This window comes from Pavona decussata, unplaced genomic scaffold (assembly GCF_977016875.1).
Source record: "Pavona decussata unplaced genomic scaffold, jaPavDecu1.1 SCAFFOLD_44, whole genome shotgun sequence".
Classification (NCBI taxonomy): Eukaryota; Metazoa; Cnidaria; class Anthozoa; order Scleractinia; family Agariciidae; genus Pavona; species Pavona decussata.
This window is the reverse complement of record NW_028145466.1, coordinates 1479474-1498360: the sequence shown is the minus strand read 5'-3', so window position 1 is coordinate 1498360 and position 18887 is coordinate 1479474. Positions and strand designations below refer to the sequence as shown.

Here is an 18887-nt window from a genome sequence, read left to right as displayed (position 1 = left end):
CCGCACAAAAATACTTCAATATTAGTAGGCACCGTCCTTAATGCAAGGGAGTGATAATCAGGGCTGTAGCTTGCATAAGGCAAGATGAGTCACTTGCCTTGACTACATTTTACCATGAAATAAAGAGTACTATTCATTGAAAAATAATCCCCAGATACTATTTGCAATTGGGACCTGAAAGCTAACACTCATAAGCTAGGTAAGCATGTTTAAAAATTTAATGTCAGTTTGAACAAAAGTTCTTTGAATGTGGCTGGAATGCGCAAACTTAAACAAGTTCAAATGAAGAGTTGGCAGACTTCCAAACCCAGGGTACATAATCTGATGCATGTACTATTTGGGTGTATTTGTTTTGGTTTTAAAAACATTTGGATGCTTCTCCACCACGATCCCTGGGTTGTAGCCACTGAGGGAGTAGGGGAAGGGGAGATATGGTGTACAAGAGGGAAACAAACTTCAGAATCACAATCTACTTGGTACCGGTATCACACGGACTAGCAGCAAGCATAAAGCAATAAAAAGACTGCCATTTTACATTAAGCTTGAATGAGACTGAATTTTGGACGAGATGTCCATGAAGAATGCTAAAAATAGCACTTCAGAAATTCCAGATTTCAAACATTTCTGAGGAAGTATGCCCCCAGATCCCCTATGGATTTGCACCTTCAGTGCTAGCAAAGTCTGGTTACAGCCCTGATAATTGTAAATTTTAGGGAAAACTCAAACTTTTCCAAGCGTTTTTTATAGCAGTTACTAAGTTTCACAGGTAACAAGTGGTATATCAGCAATTTTTGATGTTATCATGAACTATTCATCTGTAAAGACTTCTCTACAGCTTTGTAACTTTATTGTACAGTTCCAATAAATATCCATACCCCATTCTAAGGCAGCCCTACCCCTGCACCCTGGAATTTCCAATGTAGTTTCATACATTCCTTTACATTTTTTGGCCTTTTAGATCCCCCTCCCTGGAATTTGTGACCTCTTTCCTTGAGGGGGAGGGGCGAGAAGGGATGGATATTTACTGGAACTAAACCTTGTGTTTTCCTAACAGTTGAAACAGCACAAGTGTAGTTCCAAGTTTTAAAGTGGAAGGGAGCTTTTTGTTTGGGGGTGGGGGGAAGGGAGGGGGGGGAGAGCTTCCTTAAAAATCTGACATTCGAAAACATGTGTGAGTAATAAAGCTTTTTTGTTAGACCCCTGATAAATAAAGCATTACTTTTCTTGCAAAAGGAGGTTGAAACAAAACAATATCAAAATCTTAAAATCTAACAGCATATAAAATTGCATCGTGGTTTAATAACAAGGAGAAATCTGTGGTAACAAAAGCATTTGGGAAATAGGAAAAAAGGCAAATATATAACAAATGTAATATTTGATACAATTTATTTGATTTAATACAAAAATATATATATGTACAAATTTATTTAAAATTTATTTTTCTATGAAAGGCACCAGGAGCATTGTTTCGTTCAAAGCCAATAATGACATTCACATATGCATGTACTGCTGTTACAAAATAATGAAAAGGGATAAATGCTCTTTCACTCCCAGAACTCCCAGAACAAGACCTTGAATCATTTAATGTGATTCTACTGTTCGAGTCTGCGTAAAATTGTGGAATGTGTCTGTGCAATGTAGATGGCAATTCTAACTGTTAAAGCCTGCAAATTAATTCTTTAGCAAGACCGCCATGCAAATTGAAGCTACTGATCATCCTTTGCTAAGCCTGTGGTACAGTTTCCTATGCTGAACAAGGTTGTTCTGATGTTTGGAAAAAGTCCTTATGTGAGTATAACCGTATATTCAGAAGTGTTTATCACACTGTACAAGGTGGTCTTTGAGTCTGTGGATGAAATCTTAAACTGTGACCAAGTAATCAAAAGCTATTGAGCAGTTAAATTTCCTGTGGTCGTACAGTTCATTATGCTGTACAAGGTGTTTCTGATGCAAGGATTTAAAAGTCCTTAGTATGACCATAGATACAGAGGTGTTTTATTATGCTGTACTTTGAGTCTGTGAATGAATCCTAAGCTGTGACCAATTAAAAGAAAACTTTTGAGCAGTTAACTTTCCTATGGCGTTGTAAATTATCCGATTGTAGGTGGTTCTGTGGATGAAATCCTAAGTCCTTGGTAGTTTCATTCAAATGAAAGCTATTTAGCAGGACTTTCCTGTGGTGCTGTTTTGTTACCCTGTTCCAGGCGGTTCTAGCTTCTGAGTCTGTGGATCTGTGGATGAAATCCTAAAGTGGTACCATTCAAATGCAGCTACTGAACAGTACTTTCCTGTGGTGGTTCTAACTTTTCAGTTTGTGGATGAAATCCTGAAGTGTGACCATTCAAATGAAAGCTACTGAGCCGTACGTTCCTGTGGTGCTGTTTATTATGCTGAACAAGCTGATCCTAACTTTTGAGTCTGTAGACGAAATCCTAAAGTTTGACCATTCAAGTGAAAGCTACTGAGGGGTACTTTCGTGCACTTTTTCAATAGCGTTTTAAAATATGAAATTTGGGAAGCTGGGTGACTCTTGGAAGTGAAAGATAAAAATCAATGTAAACTATGACTCATAGCTCTGCTCCTTAAGAAAATAAAATATATACTGGCACTTGATTAAGGTATAAATCTGAACAGCGAACAGCATTCACTTACGTTTAATGTAAGGAAAGGTATATATTTTTTAAAGACTGTTTTGTTTGGGAACTGACAAGAATGACTGAAGATAAAGGATCCTGAAACTCATCATGAAGTGAAAACATAGACTAATAACTTTATTAATAGGTGAATCGCTCAAAAATGTTTGAAACATTGCATAGATACTGGGTAATTTACAAAATGGAGACTGACTCGGGCTATCAATGGCTTGCTAAAGATCAACGTTGCTGCATCGTAGTATTATAATTTTCATTCTGGAAGGGTTCCCAAACGTAAAAAAAGAAAGACAAGTATTTACAGCGCCTTATTGAGGCTGTCAAATTTAAGGCAAACAGAAATATTATTTTTAAACTTCAGATTAAAACAAAACTTAAGCCAGGCTTCGTGTTTTCAATTTTTGAATAACCGACCAAAAGCCTTTGTTCTGATTAAAAGGTAATCGCTCACGATCATCTTGAGATTAATGACGAAATTTAAAGGTTGCGTTTTAACGAAGGCAGAAAGCAAATGTAACTGAATAATTGCAAAATAATTCAATATTTTTCCTCCTTAATCTCTTGTGTCTTTCCATCAAGCATTGGGGTAATTTTAAGTTTATAAACTTGCTATTTTAAGGAGAGCAAACTTAAGCTAAATTAGAACACATGGCAATACTACAATTCTATACCATGAAACCATAAAAAAATGCGCCTCAATTCAATTCTATAAAAAAGGCTTGCAAAAAATATACGAGAAAATAATTCGCTTCTTCTCACCTGCCGTAAAGTAGCTTTTAAAAATTCCACATTAGAGTGTAGTTTTTAACACTGTTATGTACCTTATAACGATGGTAAGGTGTCATATTCATTTTGTTTTTTTAATAAACCATTCGGCAGTTTTGGACGCCATAGTGTTGGGTATAAAAACATTTCAGAAATTACAGTGTTTTTAAGGGGGGATCCGTTCTCATATAGTTTTTGAAAACATGAATTCAGTAACATTTATGAATTGCCGCATATTTAAATACTGAGGAAAGGAAGTTACAGAACAAATTTTAGCGATATTGCTAAGGAAAACCGCGCACATTGGCGCTTTTCATTTTTTGTCTTCACATTTTTTAGCGGATTGCCAACTGCTATCTTCAGTTTTACAGTTTACATTTGGCTTTGGATTCCCGGACAAATGCTGTAATTTTTTTTTGTTTGCTTGTCTACACAACAAAATGGCATCAAAATCCGCGTCAACTGAGGTATATTCCTGTTAGACCGGTTTCCATGAGTAAGGTTCTTTAAACTGTAATTAGGTAAGGGGAAGCGGACCCTTTTGGGTCGGAATAAATTCATGTCTGTTTTTTGACGAAACCCGCGGAAGTTGCTAAAACAGGTAATGATCTCACGACGACAACTGGCGCCACAAATATTTGTACAAATTGGATTGGATAATAAGAAAGTGTCGCAAATTTCTGACCCTACAAATGCGTCGAATTAATAAATTTGTAAATAAACTCTATCATTTAAAGTTCTGAAATAGATCGGTTAATATCGACTGTCGAAAGAAGTAGGCATTTAGCTTGCTTTTGCATTTAAAGTTACTCAACAATCTTGTGTAACATGCTGTAGCCAATCTAAGAATCTTGAACTAAAATCTCCCAACTGTCCGACGTACATAACCTGCTGTGGTGAATCAAGCAAAGTTGCGTTATTAAAACCATTCTTATTTCTAAATAAGAATAACAATCGTTCTTTGGCTGACGCGCGTTTTGCCTTGTCAAGTCAGATGTACAACCGTCTTTACCAGCCGCGCGATGTTCTGCAGGCTACGTATTTTTAGTTGAACACCAAATCAAAGCCAATCCAGGTTTACAATTGTTTTCTTGTTTTGACTTCTCATTCTTACGACAGTCGATAAAAAACCGCTCTAGTCATATCTAATGCAAATTTTATACGTATTTCTCTAAAGTCACAATTTCCTTTGGAACCATACCAGGCCTTCTTCTCTCCTTCTTGCAAATGGGACATTGATTCGGGACCGGAGGTGGCGGTGGTCGTTCCACCGAGGGATTCCGGTGAAGAGGACACGTATCAACTAGGGACAGGATGGGACTGCAATAACAGCTCTTGGAGCACATGCTTCGATCCGTCTCTGAACTACGGCTGGAGTCGGTAGAACGCGGCGAGGATGCTTTCGAGCCAGGGGCTCCGTTCCGTTTCTTTTCTGGAGTCTCTGGGTAGCGTTTCACTGCTGGAGAACTATGGGAACGCTGCTGATTCCTCGAGGGACCTCGATCAAGCCGCCTGCCCCTCCCCTCCCCCGTATATGGAGGCAGTGGTGCTTGCAAACCTTTAGAAAGTTTAATGTCACTTGGAACAGGGTCGTGCGATTTGCGACGGTTTTCGTGAGCCGCATTCAATTCACTGGTTTTCTCTGCGACAACTCTTTCCACTACAGGTTCAAATCTCTGAACGGATGGTTTTTTCTTAGGAAATGGCTCACTGTCGAGATCAGATCTGGAAACGTCAGTAGCGACTTTCTCTTCGGCGTTGGATTTCCTTCCGCGCAGCTGTTGACATGCTCGCCTTACGAGGTCGTTCTCCTTTTTCAAACCGACGACCTCTTCCCGAAGTTTCTGTGTGGTTTCTGCGAGCTGTAGATTTTCGTCTTCCAATCGCCGATATTCTACTCCCATTTGCTCCATTCTTCCCGACGAATCTTTGAGATTTTCTGTCTCTTTCAGGAGCCCATCCAAACGGTCTGACAGAAGCTTCGTTTTTACTTTCATGGCGTTGTCTTTTTCGATCACCTGTTCAGCGAGCTGTTCTTTTAGGGACGCTTCTCTTTGTTTTTCCTTCTCGAGTTGCTTAACCTTGGACGCAAAAATAAATCGATAAATACATAACAAACAAAGAAACAAAAATGAACAAAAGAACGAATAACTTAGCGAACGGACGAATGAACGAACGAATGAGTGGAGTGAGTGAGTGAGTGAGTGAGTGAGTGAGTGAGTGAGTGAGTGAGTGAGTGAGTGAGTGAGTGAGTGAGTGAGTGAGTGAGTGAGTGAGTGAGTGAGTGAGTGAGTGAGTGACTGACTGACTGACTGACTGACTGACTGACTGAATGAATGAACCTGTAAGTGAAAAGGAATCGATTTACAATTCCCTGTTAACAGATTTTTCCTGTTACAAACTAACTATGCAATTATGGTCAGGATTCAAGTTTACTCTTTGCTTTTCCGCGACTGACACGTCCCACCCTCTCACCACAGATGTTGTATCATGTTGCATGATGTTGTATCTTTTTTCGGACAAATGTGTTGTTAAACCAGGCCTTTGGAAGAGTCATTTCTATAGTCACATCTATTATCACGAAGCAACAAAAATTGTGTGATATCTACCTTGGACGCCATGTCATGTAAATCTTGAACAATGTTGTTAACCTCCTCGCCTTTGGCGTCGAGGTTCTTCTGCAGCTCTCTCACGTCCCTTTCAAGGTTTTTGTTCATCTCTTCAAGTTTGTCTTTCTCCGCGAATAAGCTCTTAACTCTGTCATTCAAGTCCTTGCGGCTTCCTTTGTCGAACATCAGGCGTTCAATCTCGGCCTTCTGCTCTCTATTGATTGCTTCAGTACGTTGTTTGCCAGATTCCAACGACCGGACTTGAGATAGCGCGATCTCTCTCTCTTTCTCCAAACCGCGGCAGTCGTTTTCAAGCTTTCTTTGAAGAGCACTTAGTCCTTCAACTTTCGCCTGCAACGAGATAGCTTCGCGCTGCTTGGCTTCAAACTTGGACAGTAGATCTTGATTCTTCTTTTCCATTTTGATTTTAAACGAATGTGCGTCCTCTATAAGTTGAACTCTTTCGTTATCCAACTCTTTACAGTTTTCTTCTAAATTTCTGTACTTGATCTTCAGTTCGCCGTGGTCCTTTTCCAAGATTGCCAAGTTCTCTTTTGTAGCATGTAGCTCAGACTCGATCGCCATGCTTTGCTTTATGACAATTTCTTTGGCATTCGATAACTCACTGATGCGGTACTTAGCATTTTCTAGTTCTTTGCAGACAGTCGCAAAGTTGTCTTTGTTATCCTTTGCAGTTTTCTTCAGTGTCTCATTTTCTGCGGTCAAGCGCTGTTTCTCCTTCTTCAGGTCCTTGGCTTTGTCTGATTTGACTACTTTCCCGTCTTTTTCTGTCGTTTCAAGCAGTGATCGCACTAATTCTGCATTTGCTTGTATCAACGTATTCTTTTCAGCTCGTTCATCGTATGAAAGGTTACGAAGTTTATCCACCTCACTTCGAACAGCGGTTTTCTCTCTTTGTGCAAGCTCTAATTGTTCTTCTAGGTCGCTGACCATTAACTTCAGTGCCTCGTTCTTCCTGCTAGACTCTTCCATGCATTGCTTCAAAGCGGTTATTTCGGCATTTAATCTGTTCTTCTCTCTCAAGTAATCTAGAAGATGACCTTCGCCCTTAGATCTCTCCTCGTCTAGGCAAGCTTCTAGACCTCTAATGTTCCTTCGCAGTTCTTCAAGGCGGTCTTTCAATAGCTCAGCTTCTTCTAAATCGGTTGACGTCAAATCACTCTGCGTCTCCAGCTCCTGAGTAGTCGCTGCAGGCTTCTGGCTGCCAACGCTCGCTGTTCGTCGTTTGTCCCGTTTTCCACAGAAGTCAACCAACCGCTTAAACCTTTCAACTTCAACTAACGATTCGTTGAGGATTTGCTTCAGCAGTGCTTGAGCACCTTCGGAGCGCTTGAGTCTCTTGGCAAGCCTGTCTCGCTCTTTCCAAGCGTCGTCTAACTGTTTCAGAAGATCCTTGTTCTCCTGTGTGGACTTTTCTATAAAGCTTCTACTGCGCTCACTTGACCTTTCAGCGATTTCTTTGTTCAATTCAACCCGCCGGCTCTCTTTGATGTCGTTCTTCGCCCTATTCAATAGCTCTGATATCTTGGAAATTCCCTCTAGCATATCTGCCTCTGCCTTTTTCAGGCTCCCCTTGAGTTCTACCACTGTGATGAACGAAGACCTATTCTTTTCCATGGTTATGAGTGACGAAAATTCTTTGCGCATTTTGTTGTATTCTTTTTCCATGCCTTCGATGCTTGATTGAAAGCGTTTCCGTTCTTGCTCGTGGAGTCGTTCTTTCTGTCTCAAGGCTCGCAGCGCATCTGAAAGTTCAAGCTGCAAATCAAACACTTGATCCCGCGCTTTCCTCAGCTCACCCCTAAGTTTTTGCTCGTGAGCCTCCAACGTGGCTATTTCTTTTCTGGCATTTTCAAGCGAACTAGAGGTTACTCTTTTCTCCAGTTGACGTCGTTCCACTTCCGGAGGAGCCAGGTTAAGCTCGGCAACTTCAGATGGTTTGATTCTAACTTTTAACTCGCTGCATTCCAGCACGTTTCCAGCTGAAGCACTTCGGACCCTTTCTTCAATGACTGTGCTTGGAGACCGTTCTCTACCTTGTACTGCTTGCAACTCTTTCTTGAGTTTGCTTTCTTTTTCTCTGGCCAGATCCAGGGCTTCCTGAAGCCTGTTGTTAGCATGCCTAATGCTTTCCATTCGCTGTTCCTCCTCGTATCTTTCTTTCATAGTTTTAAACAACTCTTCACGAGCTGCCGCCAAATGTGCTTCCTTCGCTTGAAAATCTCGCTCCTGTTCAAATCTGGTTCGTCTGTAGTCAACTATGGCCTCTTCAAGTGATCCAATTCTCTTCTCTTTCTCGGCTATTTCGTTTTGCAGTTTAGCTAGTTTGTTCTGATACTCTTTGTCTGGTATTTCACCCGGACTCTCGTCACTGTCTTGCCTTTGAAGCTGTCCTGTTCTTTTGTATTCAGCTATTTCGTCTTCAAGCGATGCTATGTCCTTATCTTTCTCTTTTAATTTCTCCTGTATTCGATCGAGATGAATATGAATTTCTTGTTCTCGCTCGTAAGTTAATTTTTTGTGCGCAGCGAATTCATTTTCAAGGGATTCCATAGTCTGGTCTTTTTCATCCAATTTTCTGCGAAGCTGCTCAAGTTCTTTAAGGTCATCCTTCGGTAGTTCTTCTTCCTGTGTTGCTCGCTCGGGTCGTGCTCGTTTGTGCTTCGCAATTTGATCTTCAAGAGTATTAATTTCTGCGTTCTTTTTATCCAATTCCTGCTGCATATGATCCAGTTCGTCGTAAAGAGCTTTCTGTGCCGTTCCTGATTTCGATTCAGCATCTTCTTTGGCGACAGTCATCTCTTCGACAGCCAAACGCAAAGTCGAGTTCTCATTCTTTCTTTCTGCCAACTGGCTCATAATCTGTTGCTTTTCAAGGCTCATTTTTTCCAACTTGTTTTCCAACTCTTTCACCTTTTCTTCACTTTTAGTCAGTTCCCCTTCCAAGCGTTTCTTTACTTCAGAATCTACTCCGTTTGTGAGGCGTTCCAATTCTTGTTTGCTCTTCTCTAGTGCATCCTCCAGCTTTTTCCCTTCTTCCAGTACTGTGGAATATTCCTGCTCCTTTGTTTTAATTTCTTCGCGAAGGAGAGCTTTGTCTTCAAGTAGAACTTCCAGCTTTCTCGACAACTCTTTGTTTCCATCCACCAGTGATCCGACTTCTTCCTTGTAGCGTTTTGTATTCTCGTCCAGTTTGTCTTCTAAACATTCTTTTTCGTCAATCAAAACATCCACACTTGATTGCAGCTTCTTCGTCTTCGCCCTCAATTCGTCGATAATCTCGTCTTGCTCATCTTTCTCGTCGGTTAGGTCTTCTATTTCTTCACGTAACACCGCATTTAACTCACGCTCCTTTGCTAACATGTCTTCAACACAGCCCTCCTCATCTGCGGCGGATTCTAAACCGAATTCTATTTCAACTCCTGTTGAAAGCAAGCCTCCCTCAGTGCATGCAATAATTTGTTCACCTTCACGCTGGGGTATGTCACTAGCATCAATTTGATCTTCAGCGAGGACCTTTTGCCGGGCTAGTTTTAGAGCTTCACACTCTCTTTGAAGCCTTGACATATCCTCTTCGATGGTCGCTCTTTCGTTCCTTTCACGTCGAAGCTGCTTTTCAAGCTCACGTTTTTCTTTGCGTGTTTCTGCAAGGTCAACTTTATCATCAACCAACTTCTGCGAGAAAATCTTCAGAGCCTTGTGTTCATCTGTGAGTTTGGCCAAGTCCTTCTCCAGAGGTTTTCTCTGCTTAAGTTCTTTTTCGAGTTCGTCTTTTTTCTCATTGGCCTCATCCAGTTTCTTTTGTAGAGATTCACACTCATCTTTTAAACTCTCCAACTCGCTTTCTACTCGTTCTGTTTCTGTCTTCATTTCAACAAGCAAAGTTTGTTCCTTATTCTGAGCTTCACCGAAGGCTGAATTCAGAGAAGTCATTTCTTTTTCGATGGCTTCTAGCTTCTTAGTCAGCTTTTCGTTTTGCTCCTTAGTTTTTGTAGTTGCAGCTTCGGCTTTTCGTAGTTTGCTCTCTGCAGCATCCAGTGACTTCTGTAGTTCCTCCTTCTCCTCCCTTAGTTCAGCGTATTTGGTTTTACCTTCATGGATAAAATCTTTTGAATCGTTCATCTCCTTCTCAATGCTCTCTAAGGACGAAGCCTTCTTCGCCAGCGCTTCCTTCAAGGACGCTATCTCCGAGTTTGACTTCTTACACTCATCCTCCAGGAATGTTTTGGTGCAGTTTAAATCGAGTAGTTGTCTCGCTTTGTCCTTGTTTTTCCCCTCCAATTCCTTCAAGCTTTTCTGGAGTGACTGCTTGTCGCTGTCATTACTCGTTACCTGCTTTTTAAGATCGTTGTTTTCTTCTTCATGTTTGGCTATCGTTAGTTCCATCTCTTCCAACTTTGCTTCTAACGCCTTCTTCCTTTCCGTTTCTTCGTTCAGCTTCTTTTGCAAATTGTTTATTTCCTCGACCGCTTCTTTGCGTGATTTCTCAGCTTCATTGCACTGCTTTTCGAGCTCGGAAATTTTGCTTTTTAACTCGTCCACAACTCTTAGTAAGTCTGTTAGGGCGATGTTCGACTTCTTCATTTCCTGTTTAAGAGATAAAAGCTCTTCATCTTTTTCTTTCAGTTCCGTCATCCACTTCACTTCATTTTCAAGGCCTATTGTTTCAAATGACACGATGGAAGAAGCCTGAGCTTCCACATTTGCCTCCAGCTCGTTCTTCTGTTCTTGTATCTTGATATTCTCCTCCTCTGCTTTCTTCAAGCGCTTTTCAAGCTCTCGAGATTTATTGACAGCCATCATAAACGCCTTCTTTTCTTCTTCGAGTCTGTTCACGCAAACTTGCAAATCGACATTCTCCAATTTCTTTAAATCCTCCAGCTCTTGTGTCAGGCTTGTAACTTTGTTCTTCTCGCGTTCAAGCTCCTCGAGCAGTTTCTCCGAACCGTTTTTCGCTGCTTCCAGGGCAACGGCTACCTCGGCTTTCGTCATGCTCAATGACTCTGCCTCCTTCTCTTTATTTTCCAACATTTTCCCCTTCTCGACCGCTTCAGCAGTGACGGCAGCAATTTGATGTTCCTTATGGGCCAACGCAGCGCCCAGCTTCTCCTTCTGCAAGCTGAGCTTTTCGATGAGACTTCGGACATCGCTGATTTCGCGTGACAGTCGCACCTCATCATATCCTCGCTTGGACCGTGATGGAGAATCCTCAGTGGTCTCTTTGTCCAGCGCCTCCTGCAGTTGAATTGTCAGCTCGGTTCGTTCCTGAAGAAGCTGTTTGTTATCGTCTCGAATTTCGCGGTTTGAAGTTTCTGCTTTCTCGAGCCTAGCTTTCAAAGATGCTTTTTCCTCCGAAAGAGCTTCAATGTATTCACAAACAGATTGCAGAAGGTTTGACTCTCCTTGTTGAATATCCTCAGATTGTTTTTCGGAATTGCTCTTGGTTTTTTCATGGACAAACGAGCGCAGATCGGAAGCTTGGTTCCTAAGATCCTGCAGCTGGTCTCTCATTGAATTACTTTCTATTTTCGTTTCCTCCAACTTTCGTGCCAGAAATTCCTTGTCACCTTGGAGTGTTTCCACGCTTTCCTGAAGATTTATTTTTTCCTGTGACTTTGCATCTATCTCTTTTTTTAGAAGCTTCTCGTTTTCTTTTAATTCTGCAACCTGTGCCGACAAAGTTTTTTTCTCTTCCTCAGCAACTTCCAAATCGTCCTCTGCGTTCTCAAGTTTACCTTGGACGTCTTTCAGTGAGACTTGCAAGTTTTCGATTTCATTGTTTAACTTCTTCGCAGTATTTTCGAACTCCTGTCTTAGCTTTTCGATGTTTTCACTTTCTGCACCTTTCTCTGTTTCAGCTTTTGCCAAAGTTTCCTCAAGTGCTTTGTAGTCCTTGCTTAGTTGATCTTGTTTGGTTTGAAGGGCTTCTTTCTCTGATTTCATTTCAGCAACCAGCGCATCAAGATCTTGTTTTACTTTCTCTGCGTCTTTAAGTTTATCTTCTAAGTCGGTCAGGGTTTGCGATTTCTCTCGAAGCTTTTCGTCCAGCACTTCCACTTGCTCTAAAAGCCGCGCGACTTCTCTGGTCCGCGTGTCACTTTCCCATGCAGTCCTTTCTTTTTCAGCATTCAACTCCGTATACTTTTGCTCGAGATTCTTGTATTCCTCAGCGAGTTTTTCTGACGATTTGTTCAGCTCTTCTTTCTCTTCTTTTAAAGTAGAATTGTTTTTGGCCAGTTCATCATTCGTTGCTTTCAGAGTCTGATAATACTTCTCCAATGTGTCGCCCTTTTCCCTTGACTCTTTGATTTCACTTTCTAGAGTATCTTTCCGCATGTTCGAGAGTTGAAGTGCTTCCATCATTTCCTTGTTTTCTTCTATTTGTTTTTGTAAGTCTTCTTGAAGCTGTGTGTTTTCCTTCGTTTTATCTTCTAACGCAACCTGCAGGTCTTGTTGGGGCTTGTCATTACCCTCCTTCTGTTTAGAGATTTCTTCAAGGCGAAGTTTCAATTTAGCTTCCTCCTCTCTTGCTCTTTCCAGATCGCGAAGCATTTCTTCATTCTCCTTGGCAATAAGTTCTCGATCTTTCTCCAAGATTTCCTTCTCGGCTGAAATCGAATTAAACCAGCTCTTCACTTGTTCGATTTCCTCAGCGCTTTGCTTTAACTCCACTTCAATTGCCTTCTTTTCCGCGCACACTTTGTTAAAACGTACGTCAACTTCTTCCTGTTGATCAGCAGAAGGGGCGCTTTCGAAGATCGAACCTGCCTCACTAGGAACTATGAAATCTGTCTCGTCACTGGAAGGTTCATCAAACGCTGAGTTGTCAAAGGTCGTCACCATTTCATAAACGGGAGGGTTACTACAATATTGCGCTGCCACTGCCGTTTCTATTTCGCCTTCCGAAGTTTTCTCCGTCTCTTGGATTTCAATATTCTCGATGGAGGAAATAGGGGCTTCCATTTCTTCCGGAATTTCGTCTAGTGGAGAGCGCTGGCTTGACTTGAGCTCTTCTAACTGTTTCTTTAGTCCATCGTTCTCCAAATGTAAGCGAATTATGGCATCTTTTCCGTCTTCTGTACCCTCTTCGCCTGTGTCGTCCACACTCTGGTCTGCTTCAACTTGAGCTCCGGTCACCTTTTCTTTCCACTTCGCTTCCGATTTCTTCAGCTCGTGAAGCTCGGTAGTGGTTTCGAGAAGCGCTTCCTTGAGTGCATCTCGCTCTTCTACCATCCTACCAAGCGACTTCTTCAAGCTTTGAACCTCCGCAGACACCTCAGACAACGACTTGCTACTTTCGTGCTGGTTACTTAAAGCATCTTCCAGCTGGCTTTGTAGGCCCTCTTTGCTTTGATAAACGTTTTCCAAAGCGTCAGCCAAATTGTTTTTCTGTTGTTTGATCTCGTCTATTTGCTCAGACATTGCTTCCTTCTCCTCTGTGAGTTTGGTGATGAAACTCTTCATTTGTCGTCGCTTTTCGTCAAGTTCTCGGACGTACCTCTGCAACGATAACTTCTCAGTTTGAGAAGCTTCCATTTTGGCTTTCATCTTTTCTTGGTCAGCTTTCACTCTCCTTACCTCCTTCTTGAGAAGGGTGGCTTCTTGTTGAACTTTTTCAATCATTGAAATTATGTTGCTCCCTCGCTCTTCCAGTGAAGTTGACTGTTGCGGTTCAGTATCGAGTTCTTGGCAGCTACTGTCTTTATCTTTATCAGTCAAGGACTCATACAGTTCTGACAGCTTCGCGTGAATTGATTTCATCTGCTGGTTTGCTTTGTCGACATTGTCAGCCCCACCATCAGCCGTTTCCAATTCGCTCTTGACGCGCTGATAATTCTCTTTCAACTCGTTCAGTTCGTTTTCTAAAGCTTCAACCTTCTTCTCCAAAGCTGTCTTTTCTTCGTTGACTTCGTCAAGAGACTCCACCAGCTCTTCCTTCTCTTCATGTGCTTCACGTAAGCAACCCTGAAGTGTATCTGTCACTTCTTGGTTCTTTTGCAGCTGATGTCTATTCACTGTGGCCTCTTTCTTTAAGGTTGAGACCAGCTCTCGGAGCTCCTTTTCGCTTTTCCTGCTCTCATTCAGATCTTCTTGAATTCTTTCGTTCTCCTTTTCAGTCTTAAGCACGCGTTCTTGTAAAGTTTTTAATTCCTCGCTTAGTTGAAGCGATTTTGTGCGCAACTCGTCAACAAAAGAACCATCTTCGTTCTCTTCCAGATGACCACGAGTGGTACTGTTGCCGTCCATATTATTTCCATTCAAGTCTCTTTCCCGGTCAATGGTATTATCTCGTTGTTTGCCATTAGGTAGGAGTTTTGTTGTCGTCGGATCTAATCCTTTAGCGATGTTGTATTCGTTAATTATACTCTTCAGCTTATCGATTTGCACTTCCAATTTTTCATTCTTTTCGAGTTGGTGGTACAACGAGTCAAGTAAACACACTTTCTCCTCTTCCAAGTTTGAGTTGTCCGACTTGAGCGCTCTTATAACATTCTCCAATTCTGTTCCGCGCTTGGTAAGACGAAGGATGTCTTGTTTGAGAAACTCGCAACGCTCGACCGAGCTCTTTCGAGTTGGTTGCATGCTATCGTTATCCCTGTCTTTCTCGCTACTTTGACTTTCCAGCGACCGCTTCTCGCCTCTCTTCGTCTTCAGATTAACCAACTCTCTCTTAAGGTTAATAAAACGGTCCTCGATATCTCTTTTGTCCACTTGAAGCTGTCGTATCTGTGCTCTTTGTGAATCGATCAACTCTTTGCATGTCTTGATTTCACTCAAGAGACTTGAGTTATGAATTTTTTCATCTATGTCCCCAGGGAGACACGCTTCAGTTGTTGAACTAGAAACGGCACGACTATTGATCTCATTGAGCTTTTGTACTTCAGTACCTAAATAGTCCACAGCGTCCTCTAGAGAGTCCTTTCGTTCAATTTCATCAAGCACCGATTCCAAATGATCTGCATTTTTCTTCGACAGCTCAGCAAAGCTGTCTCGTAGTTTCTTATTTGCTTCCTCCAAAAGTTGGAATTTATTCTGGTAGTCTTCTTTTTCTCGGTGTAAATGTTCTATTTCCTCGAGACTGGAATCCAAAGCATCGGTTATTTGACTTCTGAGTTTGTTCACGCTATCCTCCAGCGCCCTTTTTTCCTCCGTCAACTTGGAATTTTCTTCCTCTATCGATTTGCTTTCTTCCTCCAGTTCTTCGTATTCCGTCTGCAATTCGCTAATTTTTTTCTTCAGCTCTTCGAGTTCGTTGGACAGCGTAACGTCTTGATTTTCTATCTGACCTAGAATGTTCAATTTACACTGAACGGCCACATCGCTTGTGTCTGCATCGCTCTTTGAATCAGGATCGCTTTTTTTACTTGCACCAATCGACTGACTTTGTAACCTATGTACTGTCGCAAGGAGAACTTTTCTTTCTTTGCGCAAGGTGACAAGTTCAGTCAGAGCAAATCTGTCTTCATCTTCTTCACCAGGTCTGCATCCTACGTTTATAAGGGAATCCAGTTCTTGGTCCATTTGCCCTCGCTCTCTCAGTTTGTCCTTGATCAGTTTCAATTGCCTCTTGAAATTGAGATTTTCTATTTCCAATTTTGAGCGATCACTCTCCAGCCTTCGAATCAATCCCTCGTGATCGAGCTGGTTTTTCAAGAATTCCATTTCCTTCGTCCACTTTTTCCTTTCTTCGTCATTTTGAATTTTCTCTTTCAAGGACAATTTCTGGTCGTCTGGTTGATTGTTGTTTTCTTCGTATAACACCCCATTTAGGCAGTTACTTTTCACTCCACCAAGTGTTATCAATTCTCGTACCTGGTCTAAGTACCGCTCCAGGACTTTTACTTCACAGTTTACGTCCGAAGTACTGTCATGAAGTCTGGCGATTAGTTCTGGCGAAAAAGGATCCCAGTTTTTACCATCGTCTTTCGAAGTCTCTGTTTCTTTGCAAACTGTTTCGTGTATTGATGTCAGCTGCGACTGAAGTCTCCGACCTATGTTCGCCATTTCAGATGTAAGTTCACTGAGCCTCACGCTTCGTTCCGCAGGTGATTCTGTGTCGGATCCATTTACTACATTTTGGTTTGCTTCAAGGAGTTCGCCGGCTTTTTCACCTTGTTCTTTGAGCTCGTGTTCCAAGTCTGGCCTTTGCTCGTCTTTTTCACGATTACTGCAAAGCAAAGTTTTAAAGAGAACATAGAATTACTTTCGTATTTAACTCTCAAGGGTATAGTTACAATGTAACTGCGATTAACAGTAACGATCGTAAATTGTTAGGGATCAACAAACAAAGTCAACTTCTTGCAAACACTGAGCATGGTAACCTAGCTTACAGTTACAAACACTAGTGGTCAATGAGAATAGAGCACTAAATAGCTAGTTAGAGCACTTCAAAGTTCATCCTTTTATAGCATCCTGTCTCGCGCTCCGCTATTACAGTCTCAATGGCACTCAGGCCAGCAACTAGGAGTATTAGTAATAATGATAATAATCTTTTATTAGGAAGCCTCTGTTCACTAAACGTGGTTTTCAGAAAGGTCCTATAAAGATCTTCTCCGTAGATGCATGGGATGCTAGTCTATCGCAGGGTTACCCTCCCCCCCCCCCCCCCCCCCCCATTTCTCCACCAGAATTTTGTTTTTGATTTCCCTGGGTAGAAAGAGACAATGTGGAGTAGACGTTCTTGTCTAATTCAGAGAAGGAAACTGACTATACGACCTAGAGTCCAACCAAGCCTTGAACCACCCTGCGCCTCCACTAAGGGAGAAAATAATTATTCTAGGCGCTCTATATGCCACAACGTTAGTGCCAACGACAATTAAGATAAAAATTTCATCGTCAGAAGATAAATTATTAACCGCTTAAAATGTCATTAACATGAAAGCCGATATAATCGGTTAGGAGAATGATAACTGGTGGTTTAAATATGCTACGCTCAAGAGCAAGAACTTGAGCTTTTAGACATTTTTGAATTGGAAAAGTAAAAACGCTATACATAATGTGTTATTTGACAATATGATGTGAAGGTTCTGTTGCGACGGTCTTCCCAAGAAACCACTTTCACAAAGTTAATCGGCCACAACAAGTGACGAATTACATCGAGTCGAAGTAGAGGGTTAAGAACATGAACATTTTTCACAAAGCAGGTAAAATCCTTGAAGATACAAAGAGGAAACTACTGAAAAATGTAGAAATCAGAACAACGCTTCGATCGATCGTGCATCACAAACAAAAGAACAAATAAAACATATGGATCGAGCTCTTGTTCCGACAAATTCATGCTTAAAGTTACGAAGTTAAAAAGCTTTCAAAGTCATGTGTTGCCTTGATTAAGTAAGATTTACACTTCGTTATGATGATCAGCGAGATTTAAGTTACCTGATGAATAACTGCATTTTTAATGTTGTTACTGCAGGCTATATGAGTATAAACTCGAGTGTTAGTGACGTTTCGATGTTTTAATCCCGAACCAACAATGACCATGTACGCTTGAGGTAAGTTTAAAACCCGGATTCGTCTGCCGCTTACCTCCATGTTAAAGTGAAACTCTTCTGCTCTGTTGTAAATCACTTGCAGTTGCTTGGGATCTGACTATCTTACAGTTCATACATCTTTGCGCTGGAAACTTCCATTGTTAAATAAATGTAAGATCCCAATCGATCACGTTGTTGGGATACTTGTAAACTGATGTAATTTTTTTGTAGTTTTGTGTAAGAGCGACTCAGCTTGAAGTACGAGTGCTGTGAGGTACAATCAATTCCTGACGATCACAACTTTAGAATTCTTACGTCTGTTTTTCGTCAATATTCCTGTGTTGAACAGCAGGAGTAAGATTCTACTCGGTCATGTTGTTAGAACGTTTTCTATAAGCTATGTAGTCCTATTTAGTTTACCACCATGATGTTTGAGAACAACACAGCTTGAGTTATGGCAAAAATCCTTGGTTCGTAACATACGGTGACATGCCGACGTAACTGTAATTCCAAAAAAGCGTGCAATCGCTGTACTGTAGTACTCTACAAACGAATTTGCCGATTCGTCGAAACAGATTACCCTAAATCTGTTTAAATAGCTTAGGCCTCAAAGAACTTTAGAGTACATAAACAAACAGATAATCTCGATACTAACCTCTTATGCTTTCTTCTGGCGTGCCTCGTTCTCAGAGCTGCCGACAAAGGCATGATAGCCGAGAGTTCCCTCGAAAGGGTTTGTTTTTAAGCGAGCTTTACAAGAACGGTTTGTTTATAAAAGTTGTACAAGTTTCAGAAATGCGATGTTAACAATGTCTTATTATCATAAACTAATTGGGCCATCAATACCTTGTACTTGAGTTAAAAACAATGCGCACATTGCCCAAACAATTGACTTCAATGCGTATCTGTCTTTGTTTAGACCGCCCCCGCATCCCAAGGGAAACCTTCCAGCACTTGAGCGCTAGAGAAGTATTCGATAATGTTTTGGCTAACAAAGCAACAGGAATCAAAGAACTTTGAAAATAATCCTTGATAGGGTGTGAAAATATAATTGCATTCTCCGGTGCTTATTAATGAAATGCTGTGATGTAATTGAATAGCCGAGTATTGCTTTAATGCTATTAAACAAAGAGTACTTATGTAAAATTTTACCGGATGGATAAGGGGGTTGTTTCTAAAGAAACTTTGGTGCTGCATTAAGGGCTAACGCTCGAAGATTAAAAAAAGTTAAGTTCGAAAATTAAAAAGACCATATGACATGATACTAAAAGTACCACGGGGTAGTATTGCACCATAGGCTTTCATTTCAATAGTTACACTTTAGGATTTCATCTACAGACTCAAAATTTAGAACCACCTTGTACAGCATA

At 41.2% G+C, this 18887-nt stretch overlaps 1 protein-coding gene across 4 annotated transcripts in view; it reads right to left on the bottom strand.

The window, feature by feature from the left end:
* Window positions 1-1369: 1369 nt before the first annotated feature.
* Window positions 1370-18887, bottom strand: part of LOC146482770 (uncharacterized) — a 52702-nt gene continuing 35184 nt past the window's right edge. For all 4 annotated transcript variants that reach the window (XM_085106854.1, XM_085106858.1, XM_085106855.1 and 1 more), the window contains 2 exons: window positions 6026-16214; window positions 1370-5497 (listed from right to left, as the gene is read on the bottom strand). In XM_085106854.1, the coding sequence (XP_084962980.1) occupies window positions 4574-5497; window positions 6026-16214 (11113 nt within the window). In that variant the 3' untranslated portion in view covers window positions 1370-4573. The remainder of the gene's footprint in view (window positions 5498-6025; window positions 16215-18887) is intronic.